At 49.1% G+C, this 17690-nt stretch overlaps 1 protein-coding gene across 1 annotated transcript in view; it reads left to right on the forward strand.

The window, feature by feature from the left end:
* Positions 1–15620, forward strand: part of LOC144781834 (solute carrier family 22 member 6-B-like) — a 639843-nt gene extending 624223 nt beyond the window's left edge. The window contains exon 10 of the mRNA XM_078660864.1: positions 15588–15620. Within this exon, the coding sequence (XP_078516990.1) occupies positions 15588–15591 (4 nt within the window). The 3' untranslated portion in view covers positions 15592–15620. The remainder of the gene's footprint in view (positions 1–15587) is intronic.
* Positions 15621–17690: the final 2070 nt, after the last annotated feature.

The following is a 17690-nucleotide window of genomic DNA, read 5'->3' on the forward strand; positions in this document are numbered from 1 at the left end:
GCTCCTCACGAAACCACCTGCCTACTTTGGCCCACATGTTATGGTCCGCCAAAAGTCTTTAAACTGACCCATTGGCACTGTCACTCAACGTGGAGAAAGTGTTTGATCGTATCGAGTGAGACTATCTTTTTAAAGTGATGGAACGAGTCAGACTGGGAGATCAGTTCATTGCCAAAGTGCGCCTGCTATACGAAAACCCTACAGCACAGGGAAACTGTGGGGGCTTTGTGTCAGACCCGTTCCTTATCCACAGGGGATGCATCAAGGATGTCCCCTTTCCCCACTCCTCTTTCTCTTGGCTATGGAACCCCTAGCAGCTACCATATGCGAATCGGCCAAAGTCACAGGCATACGCCTCCCGACAGGAGATTCCAAACTCTCCCTGTACGCAGACTACATCCTGCTCACTCTCACGGACCTACCCCGCTCTCTACTGTCTCTGCTTCAAATTATAAATACCCTCTCATCCTTCTCAGGTTACAAAATAAACTGGGATAAAAGCGAAGCACTACCCATCTCAGACGGCACCACAAAGGCAGCCATACATGGATTCCCCTTCCACTGGCAACCCTCGGTCCTCAAATACCTGGGTGTCTTAGTGAACAAAGGATTGGAGGGGATGGTCGCAGACAATCTAAACCCTCTGCTCTCTCAGATGCAACAAGACTTCGAAAAATGGAAGGCGCTGGGGCTTTCCATGTGTGGTAGAGTACAAGCCATACGCATGGTCATACTCCTGCGCTTCATATATTTCCTTGGCATGATTCCCTTTCAGGAAGCTCTGGCCACGCTGTGCCTAATCGATTCCAGGATTAAATCCTGTAGGTGGGGTTCTTGGAGGCCCCACTTGGTCGTGCTGAAACTAAAGGCTTGCCGCTCCTGCGGATTACTAAGTCTCCCGTCAGTAGAACACTTTGCCCTTGCACTGCAGCTGTCCCAGAAGTCATATATGCTGCCAGGAATCCATGACGTGCCACTGTGGGTGCACTTAAAAAGGCACCTACTGTTTACAGATGTAGGCCTCTCTGCCCTATATATGCACAAGGCTTGGCAACGGGCACATCGGTTGTTGGGTTCGAACCCACGACTCCATGGTAAAGCCCCCCTATGGGGGAATACAAACATACGCATCGATGGACAGACACTATCATGGCCCCTGTGGAGGGCAGCAGGCATCCACACCCTGGTCCTGCTTCTACACGACGGGGGCCTAAGACATTTGCGCAACTCAGAGAGGAATTTGGCCTTCCCGCGCTGCAGTCCTGGAAACTCATGCAACTCCGACACTGTCTGTGGAAACGCCTAGGACCACCCCCTTGGTCGCTACCTGCTTCGCCAGTGGCATCGTAATTACACATGTGGGGGACACACAAAGGAGTGATGTCCGGCCTGTTTGGGGTACTCACCTCCCACCTCTTCTCACAGCCCCCATCACAATCCCTTCACACCAGATGGCAAGCCCGCCTATCGGTCTCCTATGAGGAGCATGAGTGGGCAGAGCTTCTAGAAGACCTCGACAGAGGCACCCGGGAGGCAAGATTGAAATTCTGTATATTTAAGACCCTACATGATTGGCACTGGTCACCAACGAAACCACACAAGGCAGGCCTACTCCTGCATGCACATTTCTGGAGATGTGCGAACACGGGTTGTGACACGACCCATATTATATGCGAATGTCCATCGCTGCCACCCTTCTGGGCCCCCGTGGGCCAAACCCTGAGCATCACCATGCCCCTGCACTTACCCCGTTGCTTTTCTTCTGCCGACCGACCGCACTACCCAGAGTTATCAAAGCCACAATGCCGTCTCTTCCATACAGCACTGGCTACAGCCAAAATATGTATCCTACGTCAATTGAGGTCGCCGACCCCACCGTCACAGGAGGCCTGGCTAGTGGCCATGATCCACACGGCCTCCCACAAGCGAGTCATTTACAGCCTCCAGGACCAATCTGAACTATTCCTTCAGGTATGGGCACCCTTCCTATGCACAGGGAGCGGCAACGAGGAGAGCCCCACAACAGAGAACCCGACCCAGATAGTGTCAACAATGCCAATCGATGGCTTGTAAATGGCAGCGAGTGTGGCTGTCCCACGCACTAAAGGCACTCACCCACCACCAACTACTCTGCAGATATACGCAGTGCAAATCCCCCTCCCCCTTCTTTCTCCTGCATATACCCCGTACAGCCCAGGCATGTAAAAACTGCCCTACACCAACCACCCTTTATCTCCAACCACCCTGCACACTCTGATGTATGGATGTCACTACAGTCTCTTTCACCCCACCACGCATATGTCCCCCTTATCTAGCTACCTTCCCACCCCCTCTATCCCTCTACCCTTCCCTACCCCTATTCTCCCCTGAGTCTGTACCCCACGCAACCACAACCCTCCCTCCTCTACCCACCACGGCCCCACGAGCAACCATTAACAAAGCGCCATCTGGGTACCGGGGTGGGAACCCCCAGAAGAAGACGACATACAACATCCTCCCTTCATGCCCCTGCCCCCCCCCCCAGGTACTGACTACACAACTTAAGAGCAGGACGCATCCCCTGTGCTACACGCCGACACTTAGAAGAGGCGTTCCCCTCCATCACCTGCCATAGCCCCTATCGGCTTGCACACCCCGCATAACACCCCCTTACAATTGGGGACAGACCTGGCACCAGCATAAAATAAGAACTCAAAGTCCTCTGAGCTCCCTATGCTACCGTCAATATTTCAATATCTCCCTCCCCCCTTACACACGCCTGACCAGAGCACGGACAGCACTTGAAACGCTGAAATCAGCATGTCTCCTATGACACGGGCACCCCCTCCCCACTAGGCCCCTCCCCCACGCTCTCACCCTTTAGATACTTATTTCAGTTCCCAAGAGGCCCATACCATACAAGTTCTCGTTACGTTATTTCCTCCAGCCATTGTATTTGTGTGGCCGATGCTGTTGCTCTCAAAGAATTGACAATAAAGAATTACAGCAAAATTAAAATATTCCACAAAAGCTATGTGGTGCCACCTCTATCACTTAAACTCTCACCATGCCTCTGCATGCCACTGCCCTCTCAGTACAATCTGAAATCTCTCTATCCAGAGGTGTCAGAAACAATCTCCACTGCCCAGTCAACTAGGTTATCCTAAAGCTTAAATGTTACACCATTACAATATTCCAAAATACGCAGCCACATTTACATGCCACTCCCTATTTTCTCTGTAATCCTAATCCTGTTATAGGGCTTTATTGCCCCTTTCATTGTCAAAGCCAGTTGTCTGCACAAAAACCTGCCTGGAGCAATTAATCTACTGGAAATGAAGTGCGGAGTCTTAATAGGCGCCACTCCTGCAGCTGTCAGTTCCTTTCTTCCTGTGCCTCCAGAAGTGGATCCGGATTCACCTTTCACCTCTTTGAGACCATTTAACCTAGAAAAACCTTCAAAAACAGTGTGCAGAGGAAATATCACCTTCCAAAATGAAAGGTTTTAAGCCCCATAAGGATTGTTGCAAACAAAGTCTGCGACAGATCCTCATCCGATGTGCCTGTGGTCGAGTCCGGGCCTGCAAGGATTGCGCATTGATGAACCTGAAACTTTACATCACCAAACACAGAAAGGCTCCTTGACAAGACTGGTCCCAGTCAAAAGGTCGGTCGTGGTCCTGTTCTCGATCCTGAAGTCTCCAGAGTTGTTCTAAAGGTCAGTCTTCATCCAGATCAAAGTCTTCGGGTAAGTCTAAGAAAAATACAAGAAATCAAAGCGAGACTCGCCCCCTTACTGTCACTCACATTCTCATGAGAAAGCCTGACAGTGACACCGCAGATCTCAATTTTACTCCCGAAGTCGATTGACATGTGAGCCTATCCCGCAACTTTTCCAGCATGACCCGGGTTCCTGGGGTCTGCTACTCCCAAATAGATTGAAGAGTTCTGTGAAGCCATGCTCCAACTCTTAGGATCCTTGCAGACTCCCCCTGGTGCGCCTCGGGCCCACAGAGATAAGAGGACCTCCATCTGGGATACTGCTGGCGAGTTCTGCCTTGGCACCACTGGACCCTTGGAGGCCATATCAGGGTTGCTTTCAGCTCTTGTTCTAACCCCACAACCGGGGGCACAGCCCATGCCGGTCCCCGGGACATTGGTGCCAATGCTCGCTCCAGAGGATGAACAACATATATCTTCTGACTCCGAATCGGCATTATACCAGGTGAAACCTGAAAAGATAAAGACAAAAGGAAAGACTTGAGATAAGTAAAGCTGCTTGGTGCGTGCACATGTAAGAGTAAAACCAAGAGAAGGCACTTGCCATAATCAAATAGAGCTACTCAAAGGTTCAAAAACAGTTTTGGTGAAGGCACCAAGGCTCGAGAAAGTCACAGAAATAGACAGAGAGCACTTTCATGCTTAACCTGCAAAAATGCAATGAAGGCTGAATACTGGTCCAACGTAGAACTTGATAAGAAACAGGTGAATTGAGGCTGTAATAGTATAGGAAGCAAACACTTGAGAATAAACCTATGTGAGGTCAGGGGTAGAGGCAGAGACAGATGACAGGAGAAGTATCCATTTCTGCAGCATTTTACATATCCCTTGTTTTTCCTTTCCCCTATATGCTCTCTTGGAGCAGTATGTTGATACGTTCCCAATAGAGAGCACAGTTGGGCATAAGTTGCAAGACATCAGAACCATCGCTCCTGCTAGGTACGATAACAATAGGCTTAGCACAATATTCATCTATGTGCAGAAAGACTAATGCCAGTTGACAATGCATTAACATTAGAATCATGCTGAGGACAAAGCCCAAAACCTTATCTCCATTGCAAGCGCAGTGTCAGTTTGTGAGTACCCATTTTCTGTTTCCTAGACACCGCTGCATATCTCAGGCATACAAAGACATGTAAACATTCCAGAACGCGTTGTTTTGACTCATATGGTAGAGGCAAACATCAAAGTCATATATCATAACAGCGTGTTTTTTCATAGTACGAATGGAGTCTGACCATTGTATTATTAGGCCTGGGTGTAGTTCGCTGAGTTTTGCTTATCGGAACTCTGCAAAGTTACAAAAATACTCTGCAAAGTTCCGCGAGTGGCAGAGTGCAGTGCGAACTGCAGTTTGTGCTGGTATTCCTGCCGCTTAGGTAGAAATTCGACCCGAGTGACAGCTCGTGCTCGCAAACTTACTGTTCGCGAGCGGGAAAAAAAGGCTGCTGCACATCGTGAAGTGGAGTTTTCTGCACTCCGCGAGCTCCACGGAGTGTGGAGTGCAGAAAACTCTGCAAACTCCGCGAATGGAGCGAAGTTTACTGCCCAGGCCTAAATATTATGAGAATTACTCGGTGAGGCCGGAACTGTGGCACCCCCGAACCATTGCGTGTTACCTTCTGGAGTTTTCAGTTTCTTGAGCTATTATGATACCTGCTTCGGGCTCAAGAAAACGCTCTGCCTACCTAGGTGAGAGCTCCTCAGCCTCGCCTGGTACAACACAGTGTAGGCAATACCTACTTTTGCAGCATTTTTCTTTCCCAGCATATTACGTACAGCACACAATTACTTTGCAAGGACAGAATGGCATCATACCAGCTGCATATCCTGGGTTCTTCAGTTTCTTCAGCTTTGGTGACACCTGCTGCCAGCTCGAGAAAACGTTCTGCCTACCTCAGTGTGATGACCTCACACTATTCTTCTCACAGGGTACACCGTAGCGGCGACACGCCACCCGCAATTATTTAAGGAGGTTCGATGGGCAGAAAAAGGGGAATCCGAAACTTTAAGGCTCAGTCAAGAGCATTAGGAAAACCTGCACAACAAGGCTTTTCTATTTCTCAATATTTGTAGGTGTACTCAAATAATAGTATTTTTACAAAAAGTATAAGTTAATTAATCAAGTGAATTAGCATTTAACCAAAATTATAATAATGCAAACCGTGCCTTCAAGAAATTAAACAAGTACAGCAAATCTGGCAATTAATCAAATTATTAATAGTAAATAAGCCTAAATACAGTAAGGACTATGAGCCCTCTCTAAGCAGAGGCACTTTAACAAAAAGCACGTATTTTATAATGTTCTGCACAAAGAAAGCACACTGCTTCATAGCATGAATAGAATTAAATGGGTAGCACTAAAATGCTTAGTTACACAGCACCAAACACTTTAATAATTACAAAACAATATTTATGAATGAAAAACCATTAGAAAACAAAGAACTGTTTCTGCACATTTACAAGACAGAGGGTTAGCTCATAGTATTGCAATTCTCCAACACAAATACATTCCTTCCAGCGGAATCTAGAGATAAGTTACATTTACACTCAAGGACAAAGACCACGGTTTGCAGCTGAATTTCGACCATTTTATGAAATCAAATAAAACATATAAATGTGTGGAGCTAGTGCACCACAAATAGACGGGCAATTTACTGCAATGTGGCAAGCACTCTTGTTAATTCAGCCTTGTATTGCTGATGAAACCAGGGCTACATTGGACTCTATTTCGTAATAAAATAGTTTACTTCTTCAATTCCCTCCACTGATACTTTTTATCACATCGTCACTCTAGATTATCTCAGTGATCTGTCTTGAGTTTATCAGATCTTGCTTCTTTAATGCTCTCAGGTTTTTCTAGATTTCAGCCTCCTGTTCATCAATTTCTTCCTTCTTTAATCGTCTCATTGTCTTCTTTTTCTTCTTGTTCGTTCCTGAGAGTACATCTAAAACCACTATTAAGCACAAATTCAAAAACATTGAATATTACAAAAACAATATTTATCACTTTAACTCTTTTTACTATTGAAAAAAAAAATCTTTTTTAGAATGTCTTTGCCTATCACACAAATTGATGCACCTATTTTTTCTCAGATCCCAGGGTTTTTCTCTTGGGTGAACTTCATATACAAAGTTAGATTATCTAAATATTTGTTAATTCTCTGTCTGCACGATGCACAAAATACTTAGGGGGTCATCCTTCCCCGCCCGCAAAAGGCATGCAGAGTTCTCTTACGGGGGCCCGTTGCGGGCCCCCAGGGAATCTGGGGGATGGGGCGTGCACACATGGGGGTACCTATGGTACCCCCCTGCATTGCCATGGACATGGTGGCAGGCACCTCGCGGTGCCTGTCACCTTGTGCATGACAATACATGCAGTGAATGACAATGCACCTAGTGCATTCCCAGCATTGTGGCGGGCGGTGCTGTGAGCACCGCCCGCCACAATGCTGGGAATGGAGGATGCCACGGTGGCGGTGGCATCCTAATCGTCGGGCGGGACCGCTGCACCAAAGGCGATCGGTCCCAGCACCGCTAGTGTGGCGGGCGGACGGAAGTCTGCCCGCCATCCAAATGGCCCCCTTAGTATTCACAGCATGACAAAACACCTCCCTCTTTAGCCATTTTGTTATGAATCATCAGCAACCTAATCACAAACATTTCTTTATTAACCTTAGTTAAAGCTCCTGCTATGATTCTGCTAAACAGTCTACTAAAGTTGACAATTGTTTAATCTTCGTTTCATTCAAGTGGACCGTTTACTAATCTTCGCTTCATTCATTCACCTATAGAAGGAATCAAAACACCAAATACATGTAATACTTGTTAACCTATAATTTCTGTTTTCACTCTTCCATGATGCACATCATTCAAACTATTCACATTATTATAGCTTTAATGAAATTCTAAAGCTAAAAAATATAAATCTTTCCATCCTTGCGGAATGGTAAAACAAGCTGTTTTTAGCAAATGGGAATAAGGCTCCTAAATATAAGATTAACACTACCTAACATATTGAAACTATTTATAATGTAATTGAAGGTACACACTCTATTTCTAAACCATAGCTGACTCCTCATACTAATGATGTTTCAATCGCATCAGATACAAACTCACTATTTTTTTCTCCAAATTTTAAGACTAGGATGTATTTGTGAATTTTTAATCAGAGCCTCTTTCTTGGAATCAAATCAGATTTCTTCTTAACTTCTCAATGTGACCATTCCTAACTCCATCGGAGACGGTCGCTCCCCTCCCGCCCTACCGACTGGTATCGTAGCGATTTGCTGAGCGTGCCTTGCATTAATTAGACATAGCGCTTTGTTTCCAAGCAGCGTTTTGGTGCCTGAATTAATTTGACACTACATCAACATAGCGCTTTGTTGCCAAGCAGCGTTTTGGTGCCTGAAGTAATTTGTCATATCAATAATTGCAGTAATTGTTATAGCGCTCTGCTGCCAGCATTGTTTGCCATAGCGCTTTGTGGCTAGTTACTCAGTGCGTCCTGTTTACCTTTTGGCTTGCGGCCATTTTGTTGTTGTGTATCCCAGCCCGTCCCCCCACCACGCTCCCACCTCCCAGCTGACCCCCCCTCGCCCCTCCCCTTCCACCATCCATTTATGACAGATGCATTTGCGCGAAGCGTTCACGCGCAGCGGACGCGCCCCATGCGCGCCGAAGGTGCGCCAGAGGTAAGCCCGTCTACGCCCATCCGCGCCTGGACTGTGCCCAGCGCCAAACCCCCTGGTCCACGCAAACCCCACTCCACCCGCATAACGTATGACGCCACCACCCTTCTAGCCCTTAACCCCGGACGCACACCGCAATGCTATGAAGCTGCCCCAGGACGTACCCACGGTCCCTTCACCTGCCACTCCTGCAATTTTACCAGCATCAAGACCCATACCACATCCACCAACCCCAAAAACAGTTCCGACTCTAACCACCTGAAGTGCATCCTGCTAAACACCCGCTCGGTCCACAGACACACCTCTGAACTCTGGGACCTACTGGACACTACATCACCGGACATCGCCTTCCTTACTGAAACATGGATGAACGCATCATCAACACCCGACATCGCCATAGCCATCCCGGACAACTACAAGATCATCCGAAAAGACCGCACCGTCCAAACAGGAGGTGGCATCGCCATCGTCCGCAAGGACACCATCAAAATCACGTCCAGCTCCGACGATATCCTTACAACCGCTGAACACCTCCACTTCCAGATCCACACCAACCCTAGGACCACACTCAGAGGCACCCTCATCTACAGGCCTCCAGGAACCCGTAAACAATTCAGCGAAGACATCACTGAATTCATCAGTCCACATGCCCTCGCCTCCGAGAACTACATTCTACTAGGAGACCTCAACTTCCACCTGGAAAAGAAAAACGATAGCAACACCAACACCCTTCTTGACAACCTGGCCAATCTCGGCCTCAAACAACTTGTTGACACCCACACCCACTATGCCGGACATACGCTCGACCCAATCTTCACCTCCAGCAAACACATCTCCTTTGATCACAGCACAGCTCTCACATGGACGGACCACAGTTGTGTTCACTTCAGCTACAAAACCACCTCGACCCACAACCTATTCCCCAAAGAAAATGGAACAAAATCACCACGACCAACTCCTCACATCGCTCAACCAAAACTCACCCGCCCTCTCATCGGACCCAAACCAAGCGGCCATCAAATTCAAACAATAGATCACTCACAGCGCTGACGAATTAGCACCCTTGAAAAACCATCACACCAAACAAGACAGCAAAAAGACCCCCTGGTTCAACGATGACCTTAAGAAATCCAAGAAGATATGCCGTACTCTCGAGAAAACTTGGAGAAAAAACCCAACCACCGACAACATGACCACCTTCAAGGCAGCCACCCACAAACACCACCAACTGATTCGATCCACCAAGAAATCAGCATTCAAGAATCGACTCGACAACAACGCCCATAACAGCAAGGAACTATTCAACATCGTCAAAGAATTCACCAACCCTACCGCAGCCTCAAACGACATCACTCCCTCCCAAGACCTCTGTGATTCGTTATCCTCCTTCTTCTACAACAAAATTGCCGACATACATAACAGCTTCGAAAACAGTTCCAACGAACAATCCTCCCCACCCCCCTCAGAACCTAAACCGCCCTCTAACAACCTCAGCGCTTGGAACCCAATCACCACTGAAGACACCATCCGCCTAATGAATTCCATCAACTCTGGCTCGCCAACCGACCCATGTCCCCACCACATCTTCAACAAAGCAGATTCCATCATCGCACCCAATCTCCGTGATGTCATCAACTGCTCCTTCAACTCCGCTACCTTCCCAGAAAGCTGGAAACATGCCGAAGTCAGCGCCCTCCTGAAGAAACCCACAGCAGACCCCTCTGAACTTAAAAACTACCGCCCCATATCCCTCCTCCCATTCCCGGCCAAAGTCATTGAGAAAGCCATCAATAGCCAACTCGCCGCCTTCCTCGAATCCAACAACTCCCTCGATCCCTCACAGTCCGGCTTTCGAGCCAAACACAGCACCGAAACCGCCCTCATCGCAGCAACAGACGACATCCGAACACTACTGGACAACGGAGAAACAGTGGCCCTCATTCTACTCGACCTCTCCGCCGCCTTCGACACTGTCTGTCACAGCACCCTCATACAACGCCTCAGCAACATCGGCATAAAAGGAAAAGCCTTGGACTGGATCATCTCGTTCCTAGCTGGGAGAACTCAGAGAGTCCGACTTCCCCCATTCAAATCAGAGGCTACCGAAGTCATCTGCGGTGTACCACAAGGATCATCACTCAGTCCCACCCTCTTCAACGTTTACATGAGTCCACTCGCTTGCATCGCGCTTCAACACAACCTTAACATCATCTCCTATGCTGACGACACCCAGCTGATCCTTTCCCTCACCAAAGACCCCAACACCGCCAAAACCAATCTTCACAAAGGCATGAAAGAAGTAGCCGTATGGATGAAAAACAGCCGCCTAAAACTTAACTCAGACAAAACGGAAGTGCTCATCCTAGGATCATCCCCCTCTGCCTGGGACGACTCATGGTGGCCTTCGGATCTGGGCTCAGCACCCATACCCACAGACCACGCACGTAACCTTGGCTTCATCCTAGACTCCTCCCTCTCGATGTCCAAACAAGTCAACGCCGTCTCATCCTCCTGCTTCAACGTACTTCGTATGCTCAAAAAAATCTTCCATTGGATCCCCGCCGAGACAAGAAAGACTGTCACCCACGCACTGGTTACGAGTCGACTAGACTACGGAAACACCCTCTACGCTGGAATTACAGCCAAATTACAGAAAAAACTCCAGCGCATCCAAAACGCATCAGCGAGACTCATTTTGGACATCCCTCGCCAAGATCACATTACCGGCCACCTGAAAGACCTCCACTGGCTTCCCGTCAACAAGAGAATAACATTCCGTCTCCTCACCCACGCACACAAGGCCCTCTACAAACTAGGGCCCGAATGCCTCAACACTCGACTATCCTTCTACACACCCAACCGCCAACTAAGCTCCTCCAATCAAGGACTCGCCGCAGTTCCGCGTATCCAAAGATCCACCATGGGAGGCAGATCCTTCTCCTACTTGGCGGCCAAGACCTGGAACTCACTCCCCACTCACCTCGGCTTTACACAGAACCACATCTCCTTCAGAAAAGAACTCAAAACCTGGCTATTCAATAAATAATGAACCCCCTCCCCAAGCGCCTTGAGACCCTCTGGGTGAGTAGTGCGCTATATAAATTCTTGAACTTGAACTTGAATGTATCCTTTAATGTTATACTCTCTCAAAGAATCACTGTCAACTTCAGTCACTCTACACACATTCCTTACGTTGGTACTCCTAGAACTAATACTATGAAATGTTAAAGGTCTTCTAAAAAATGTAGAAGGTTCAATTCTTCTAATAGTAGGGAAATACTCTATTGGCATATCATAAGCTATAGCTTCTTCTAAACAATTCTGGTGTGTTACAAGTGAATACTATATGGAAAAGGTCAGAGTCTAAAGGTAATTGCATAACAGTCACACATTCAGATACAGAAGTAAGGGGTCTATTAAGATGGCGGTCGGAAAACCACCCCGACCGCCATGGTAGCGGAAATCAACTGTCCGCCGGAACCGCGGCAAAACCGGTGGAAAAAACACCTGTAGCAGGCGGAGCTGGTGAAAAACCATCTGTGGCGGTTGGATTTGGGGCAGAAACACACAAAACCGCTTCAGGCCCGCCGAGTAACCGCCCATGCAATTAGCATTCCCCCAATGTGACAGCAGTACGTTCCGCTGTTTCCGACCGCCGCGGTGACAAACAGTGATGAATGGGAGAGCTGGCAGAAGACATGTAGCATAGCCACCGCTGGGGACGCTCCGTAACAAATATGGCGGTCGACAAAAAAACCTCACAACAGGGCCTCCAAGTTCACACAGCAAACTAGCCCTGCTCCCAAAACACCCAACACACCCCAACGACACGCCCCCATGGCAACTACAAAAATACAAATCCCAGCACAACCCACACAACACACCTGACAACAATACCCCATTTTGAAACACCCTCATAGCTGAGTGTAAAACCAGCCCCTTCCCTGACCACAATCCTTTGCAATACTCCAGAAGTGAAGGGCCAAACACCACAGCTGAAAGGAGAGGCAAATCAACACACCATCACTACACACACCACACACATCACCACCACCACTTCCACACCTGCACCTCTAACCCCTCTGCATATCACACACCATACATATCACCCCCACCACTTACATACCTGCACCTCTAACCCCTTTGCACATCACACACCATGGCAACACAGAAAATGCCCAAATTCACAGAGAGTGAATTGACATCATGGAAGATGAGATAATCAGAGAAGAACCACAAGTGTTTGGTAACCTGGTCCAACAGACACCATTAGCCACCAGAAATCAAATGTGGGTAAAGATAGTTGACAAGGTAAATGCAGTAGGGACCTCCCCGCACAACAGACAGGAAATCATGAAGCAGTGGCATGACCTGAAGAGTGTTGTCAAAAAGAAGAGGAACAAGAACCATGAGCTGGCTCAGAGGACTGGTGGCGGCCCTCCCTTTGCACCCAAAACATTCACTGCATGGGAGGAGTAGGAGCTTGCCATACTGCATCCAGAGAGTCTCACAGGAATAGCTGGGGAAGTGCAGGCTGGTAAGTCACAACAAATGTATACCATTGCACTGCTATGTACTGTCCAGCACAACTACAAAGCTACATCTTCGAGGCCCAAGTACATTCATATGCACCACAATATCCAAAACATGTCCCAAAGATGTAACACATTCACTCCATCAATCACCCCAAAGGTCGCCAACATTTACAGGGTTTAATGTGTCTAGGCAACCAGCACTACAACTCCCACCAGGCCCCCATGTCCCACCCCTGAGTAGGATTTAGCACTCCCCCCAGAAGCATGTGTCAGCCATTGTATTGTTCCCACTTACCTAACAGATAGGTAGCCATCTGCCCTGGAAGGGCTGTGTGGTGGTGGGAAGCCTGCACAACAAGTCCCAACATGCCCCCATCCCACCCTTGAGCAGGACGTAGCACTACCCCCACTCAGAAGCATGTGTCAGTAATTGTATGCTTCACCCTCACCTAACAGCTAGGTAGCCATTTTTCAAGGTTGTTCTGTTTGTGGGGGTGAGGCCTGCACTACTACTCCCACCATGCCCTCTTGTTCCCCAACTGAACAATATGGAGCACTCCCTCCCACCCAGATGCATGTGTCAGCCATTGCATGGTACACTTCAAACTAACAGGTAGGTATCTTCCCAGGGAGGGCCGTTTTAGGGGTGGGAGGCCTGCACCACAACTCCCACCAGGCCACCCTGTCCCACACCTGAGCAGGATGGAGCACTCCATCAGACCCAGAAGCATGTGTCAGCCATTGTATCACTACAAACAAACTAACAGGTAGGTAGCCATCTTCCCAGTGAAGGCTGTTTGGGGGTGTGAAGCCTGCAACACAACTCCCACCATGCCCTCATCCCACCCTTGAGCAGGATGGAACACTCTCCCCCGAAGCATGTGGTAGCCATTGTATGCTTCATCCTCACCTAACAGGTAGGTAGCCATTTTCCAAGGTTGTTCTGTTGGTCGGTGTGAGGCCTGCACTACTACTCACACCATGCCCCCTTGTTCCACAAATCATCAAGATGGAGCACGTCCTCCCACCCAGATGCATGTGTCTGCCATTGCATTGTACATTTCAAACTAACAGGTAGGTGACCATCTTATGCTCTCTTGTCTCACCCCTGAGCAGGATGGAGCCCTCCACCACTTACACAGAGAGATGTGTCACAAATTCCGCCAAAATGCGAAAATAAAACCGGTAAGTAAACAGTATATGGACCCAGCCATTCCTCTCATAAAGCATGGTGCCATATGACAACACCAGCCCCCTCATCCCACAAACATACATACAGATCATATTGCCACTTACAGTGTGCAGACAGCTAAGCGAATGTAACAGTCAGAGCAACCAAAATGTGACTTACCAATTCACATGTTGAAGAAAGTCTGCACACACAGATGCACAGCACTGAATGCCATGTGTAAGTGCCCTCCGCCTGGGACGACTCCTGGTGGCCCCCCGCCCTGGGCACCGCACCCAAACCGACAGACCATGCACGCAACCTGGGCTTCATCCTGGACTCCTCCCTCTCCATGACCAGGCAAGTCAACAACGTCTCCTCAGCGTGCTTCAACATCCTACGCATGCTACGGAAGATCTTCTGGTGGATCCCCACCGAGACCAGGAAGACCGTCACCCAGGCCCTCGTCACCAGCCGACTGGACTACGGCAACGCCCTCTACGCCGGCACCACCGCCAAGCTCCAGAAGAGACTCCAGCGGATCCAGAACGCCTCAGCCAGACTCATCCTCGACATCCCACGAACCAGCCACATCTCCGGACATCTGAGAGACCTTCACTGGCTCCCCGTCAACAAAAGAATCACCTTCCGCCTCCTCACCCACGCACACAAAGCCCTACACGACCAAGGCCCGAGCTACCTCAACAGCCGAGTCAACTTCTACGCTCCCAAACGCCACCTCCGATCAGCCAACCACGCCCTCGCCGCCGTCCCCCGCATCCGAAGAGCGACTACAGGAGGAAGGTCCTTCTCCTACCTGGCCGCCAAGACCTGGAACTCCCTCCCGACCGACCTGCGCCTGACCCAAGACCACCTCTCCTTCAGGAAGAAGCTGAAGACCTGGCTGTTCGAGCAGTAGCAGCACCCCCCCCCCCGCCCCCCCCAGCGCCTTGAGACCCTATGGGTATGTAGCGCGCTCTATAAGTGTCACTGATTGATTGATTGATGGGGGCCAGAGCATCAAAGACCATATGAAAACAAAGCAAGCATGGTCTGTAGTACAAATTGAGATTTGCACATGACATGACAAAGGTATGCATGAGATAACAATGGCTAGTTCATGCTCAGATGTAACATCTGCCAAGCCGAATGATCAACACCGATGCTTCACATGAAATAGTTGTGGCGCTAGTCGTTAGATGACAACATGTCCCTGAAATCACAAAATATGCATGTGGCGCATGGTAGATATTGACATGTCACACCATGGACAAGTAATGCTTGTACCGCCATATCATGTCAGGGAGCACAGTAGTGTGCAGACAAACAATGTGACAACTAGTAAACTGTGTAGTGTATAACCTGTGAATAAGATACATCTAACACCAAGCTTGAAGGGTGCACTTCAATGACCATTTCCCCTCTGTCCCACAGGTGACCAAGAACTGACTGCAGATGACAACAGCAACCTACAGAGCCAGTACCCCCCGGCCTATATGGTGTGCCAGGGTGCAACTGGTCCCAGGGCCCCATTGTCCCCCCACCATATCTGCAGCCACACCAACTTCTCCGCAGACCTCTGCTGTAATGGCCTGTGCGTCCTCCACCACCACCACCAGTGCTGCCTGCAATACTCTCCCTGCCCCAAAGGATGACAACCCCACACCACCAACTGAGGAGGGCAGGGAGAGGATGCGGATGCCAACAGTGGTGAGGCAACTGGTCCATGGCAGCAGGGCAGGTGGGAGGGCAAGGTTCAGTTAAAGACAACCGGACACTGGGACCAAAGCCCTGCACAATATCAACAGTGTCCTTGGGGCCTATGAACACGCCCAGGGATGAAGGGGCCAGGCTGAGGAATATTCACGTGAGCTCCTCCTACTGATGAGGTCCATGGACACCTGCATGGGCCAAATTGTGATTGTGGACCTTTTGGGCCAGCTAGTGGCGGTACTGAGGGACAGGCCTGCGCCACAATCCACACCTCTACCTCCCTCTGGTGGATCGCATGATGACAGTTTATCATCCTCCCCTGAGGACACGGAGAGGGGTGAGTCCTCAGACCCCACTGGCCCCGCAGCAGGGCCCCCCGCAAAATGACCAAGGGCCCGTCCTAAGAAATCCCTGGGAGTATCATGTGGCAAAGCACCTGCCAAACGCCAGTCATGATGGCAACACTCTTCAATACTGCATTGACTTTTTGGACTGTCCTTACCCACACTGCCTTGTGAATGGCATCTATCTGTTGGACTGGGTCACCACATCAATGTGTTGATTACTCGCTTGTCTCATGTTCCATAACTGACAACTCACTGCTTCACTAATCACCTTATTGCAAATATTCACCCCCTCACATGTCCCCATTGTAAATAAACCCCCCTTACACACCATGTTGTTGTGTCTGTTCTGTGTTTATTCCAGGAAGTGCAATCTTCATCATGATTACAATGTACCTGGAGTACAGAATGTATGTAGGCAAAGAGAGGCTGAAGGGACCTAGGAAAACACAACAGAACAATATTTACTAGTCATGTGTTGGCATCACAGCCATCACACACTTGTCATCAAGGTACTACAATCTGCACACATTACAAGGAGCAACAGTGCCAACACCAACATCCTGTAAATGTGCCAAACTACCCTGTCCCAGAAACATCGGCAGCCACCACTGAGGCAGCAACCGGCTGTAGTCACAAAGCTAACATACACCTTGACAACAACAGTGACATCAGCAGACAATGAGTGCCTTGCACATTGTCACTCACCTTCAAGTGAAGTAGCGGTTAATGAGCTGTTGACGCAGGTCAACACCTTCCTCCTCTCCGCTATCCTCGTCACTGGACATGGGTTGGTTTGCAGGCAGGGGCCTCGGCTGCTCATCAGCGTCCAGGAGCTGGGGGATCTCCTTGCGCAAGACCAGGTTGTGGAGCATGCAGCATGCAACTACAATCTGAAACACCTTTTTGGGTGAGTACATCAGGGCACCTCCGGTCTTGTCCAGGCAGCAAAAGCGTGACTTGAGGAGACCAAATATACGCTCCACTACATGACGGGTCCTCCCATGGGCATCATTGTAGCGGATTTCAGCCGGGGTCCTGGGATTCCGCAGTGGGCTCAGCAACCAAAGGACGGTGGGATATGCAGACGGTGGGATATGCAGAGTCACCTAGGTGCGATATACACAGACCTACCCTGTAACACAACAGTGGCAGAGGACACAATGTCACACACAGAGCACACTAATTGACTCTACATACTCACCCACAATCCATGCATGCTCAGGAAGCAGATAAGCCATCAGCTGTGGTACAATGCTGTTACACATGATGTATGAGTCATGGGCCGAGCCTGGAAATTTGACACACATGTGCAAGTTGATCATATCCGCCTGGCACACCACTTGCACCTTTATGGAGTGCAAATGTTTCTGATTCCTGTAGATGTGCTCACGTACATGTGGGGAAACCAGCCCAACATGTGTACAATCAATGGCACTGACAACATTGGGGATGTACTCAAGGGCATAAAAATCACCCT

Source organism: Lissotriton helveticus, chromosome 9 (assembly GCF_964261635.1).
Source record: "Lissotriton helveticus chromosome 9, aLisHel1.1, whole genome shotgun sequence".
NCBI lineage: Eukaryota > Metazoa > Chordata > Amphibia > Caudata > Salamandridae > Lissotriton > Lissotriton helveticus.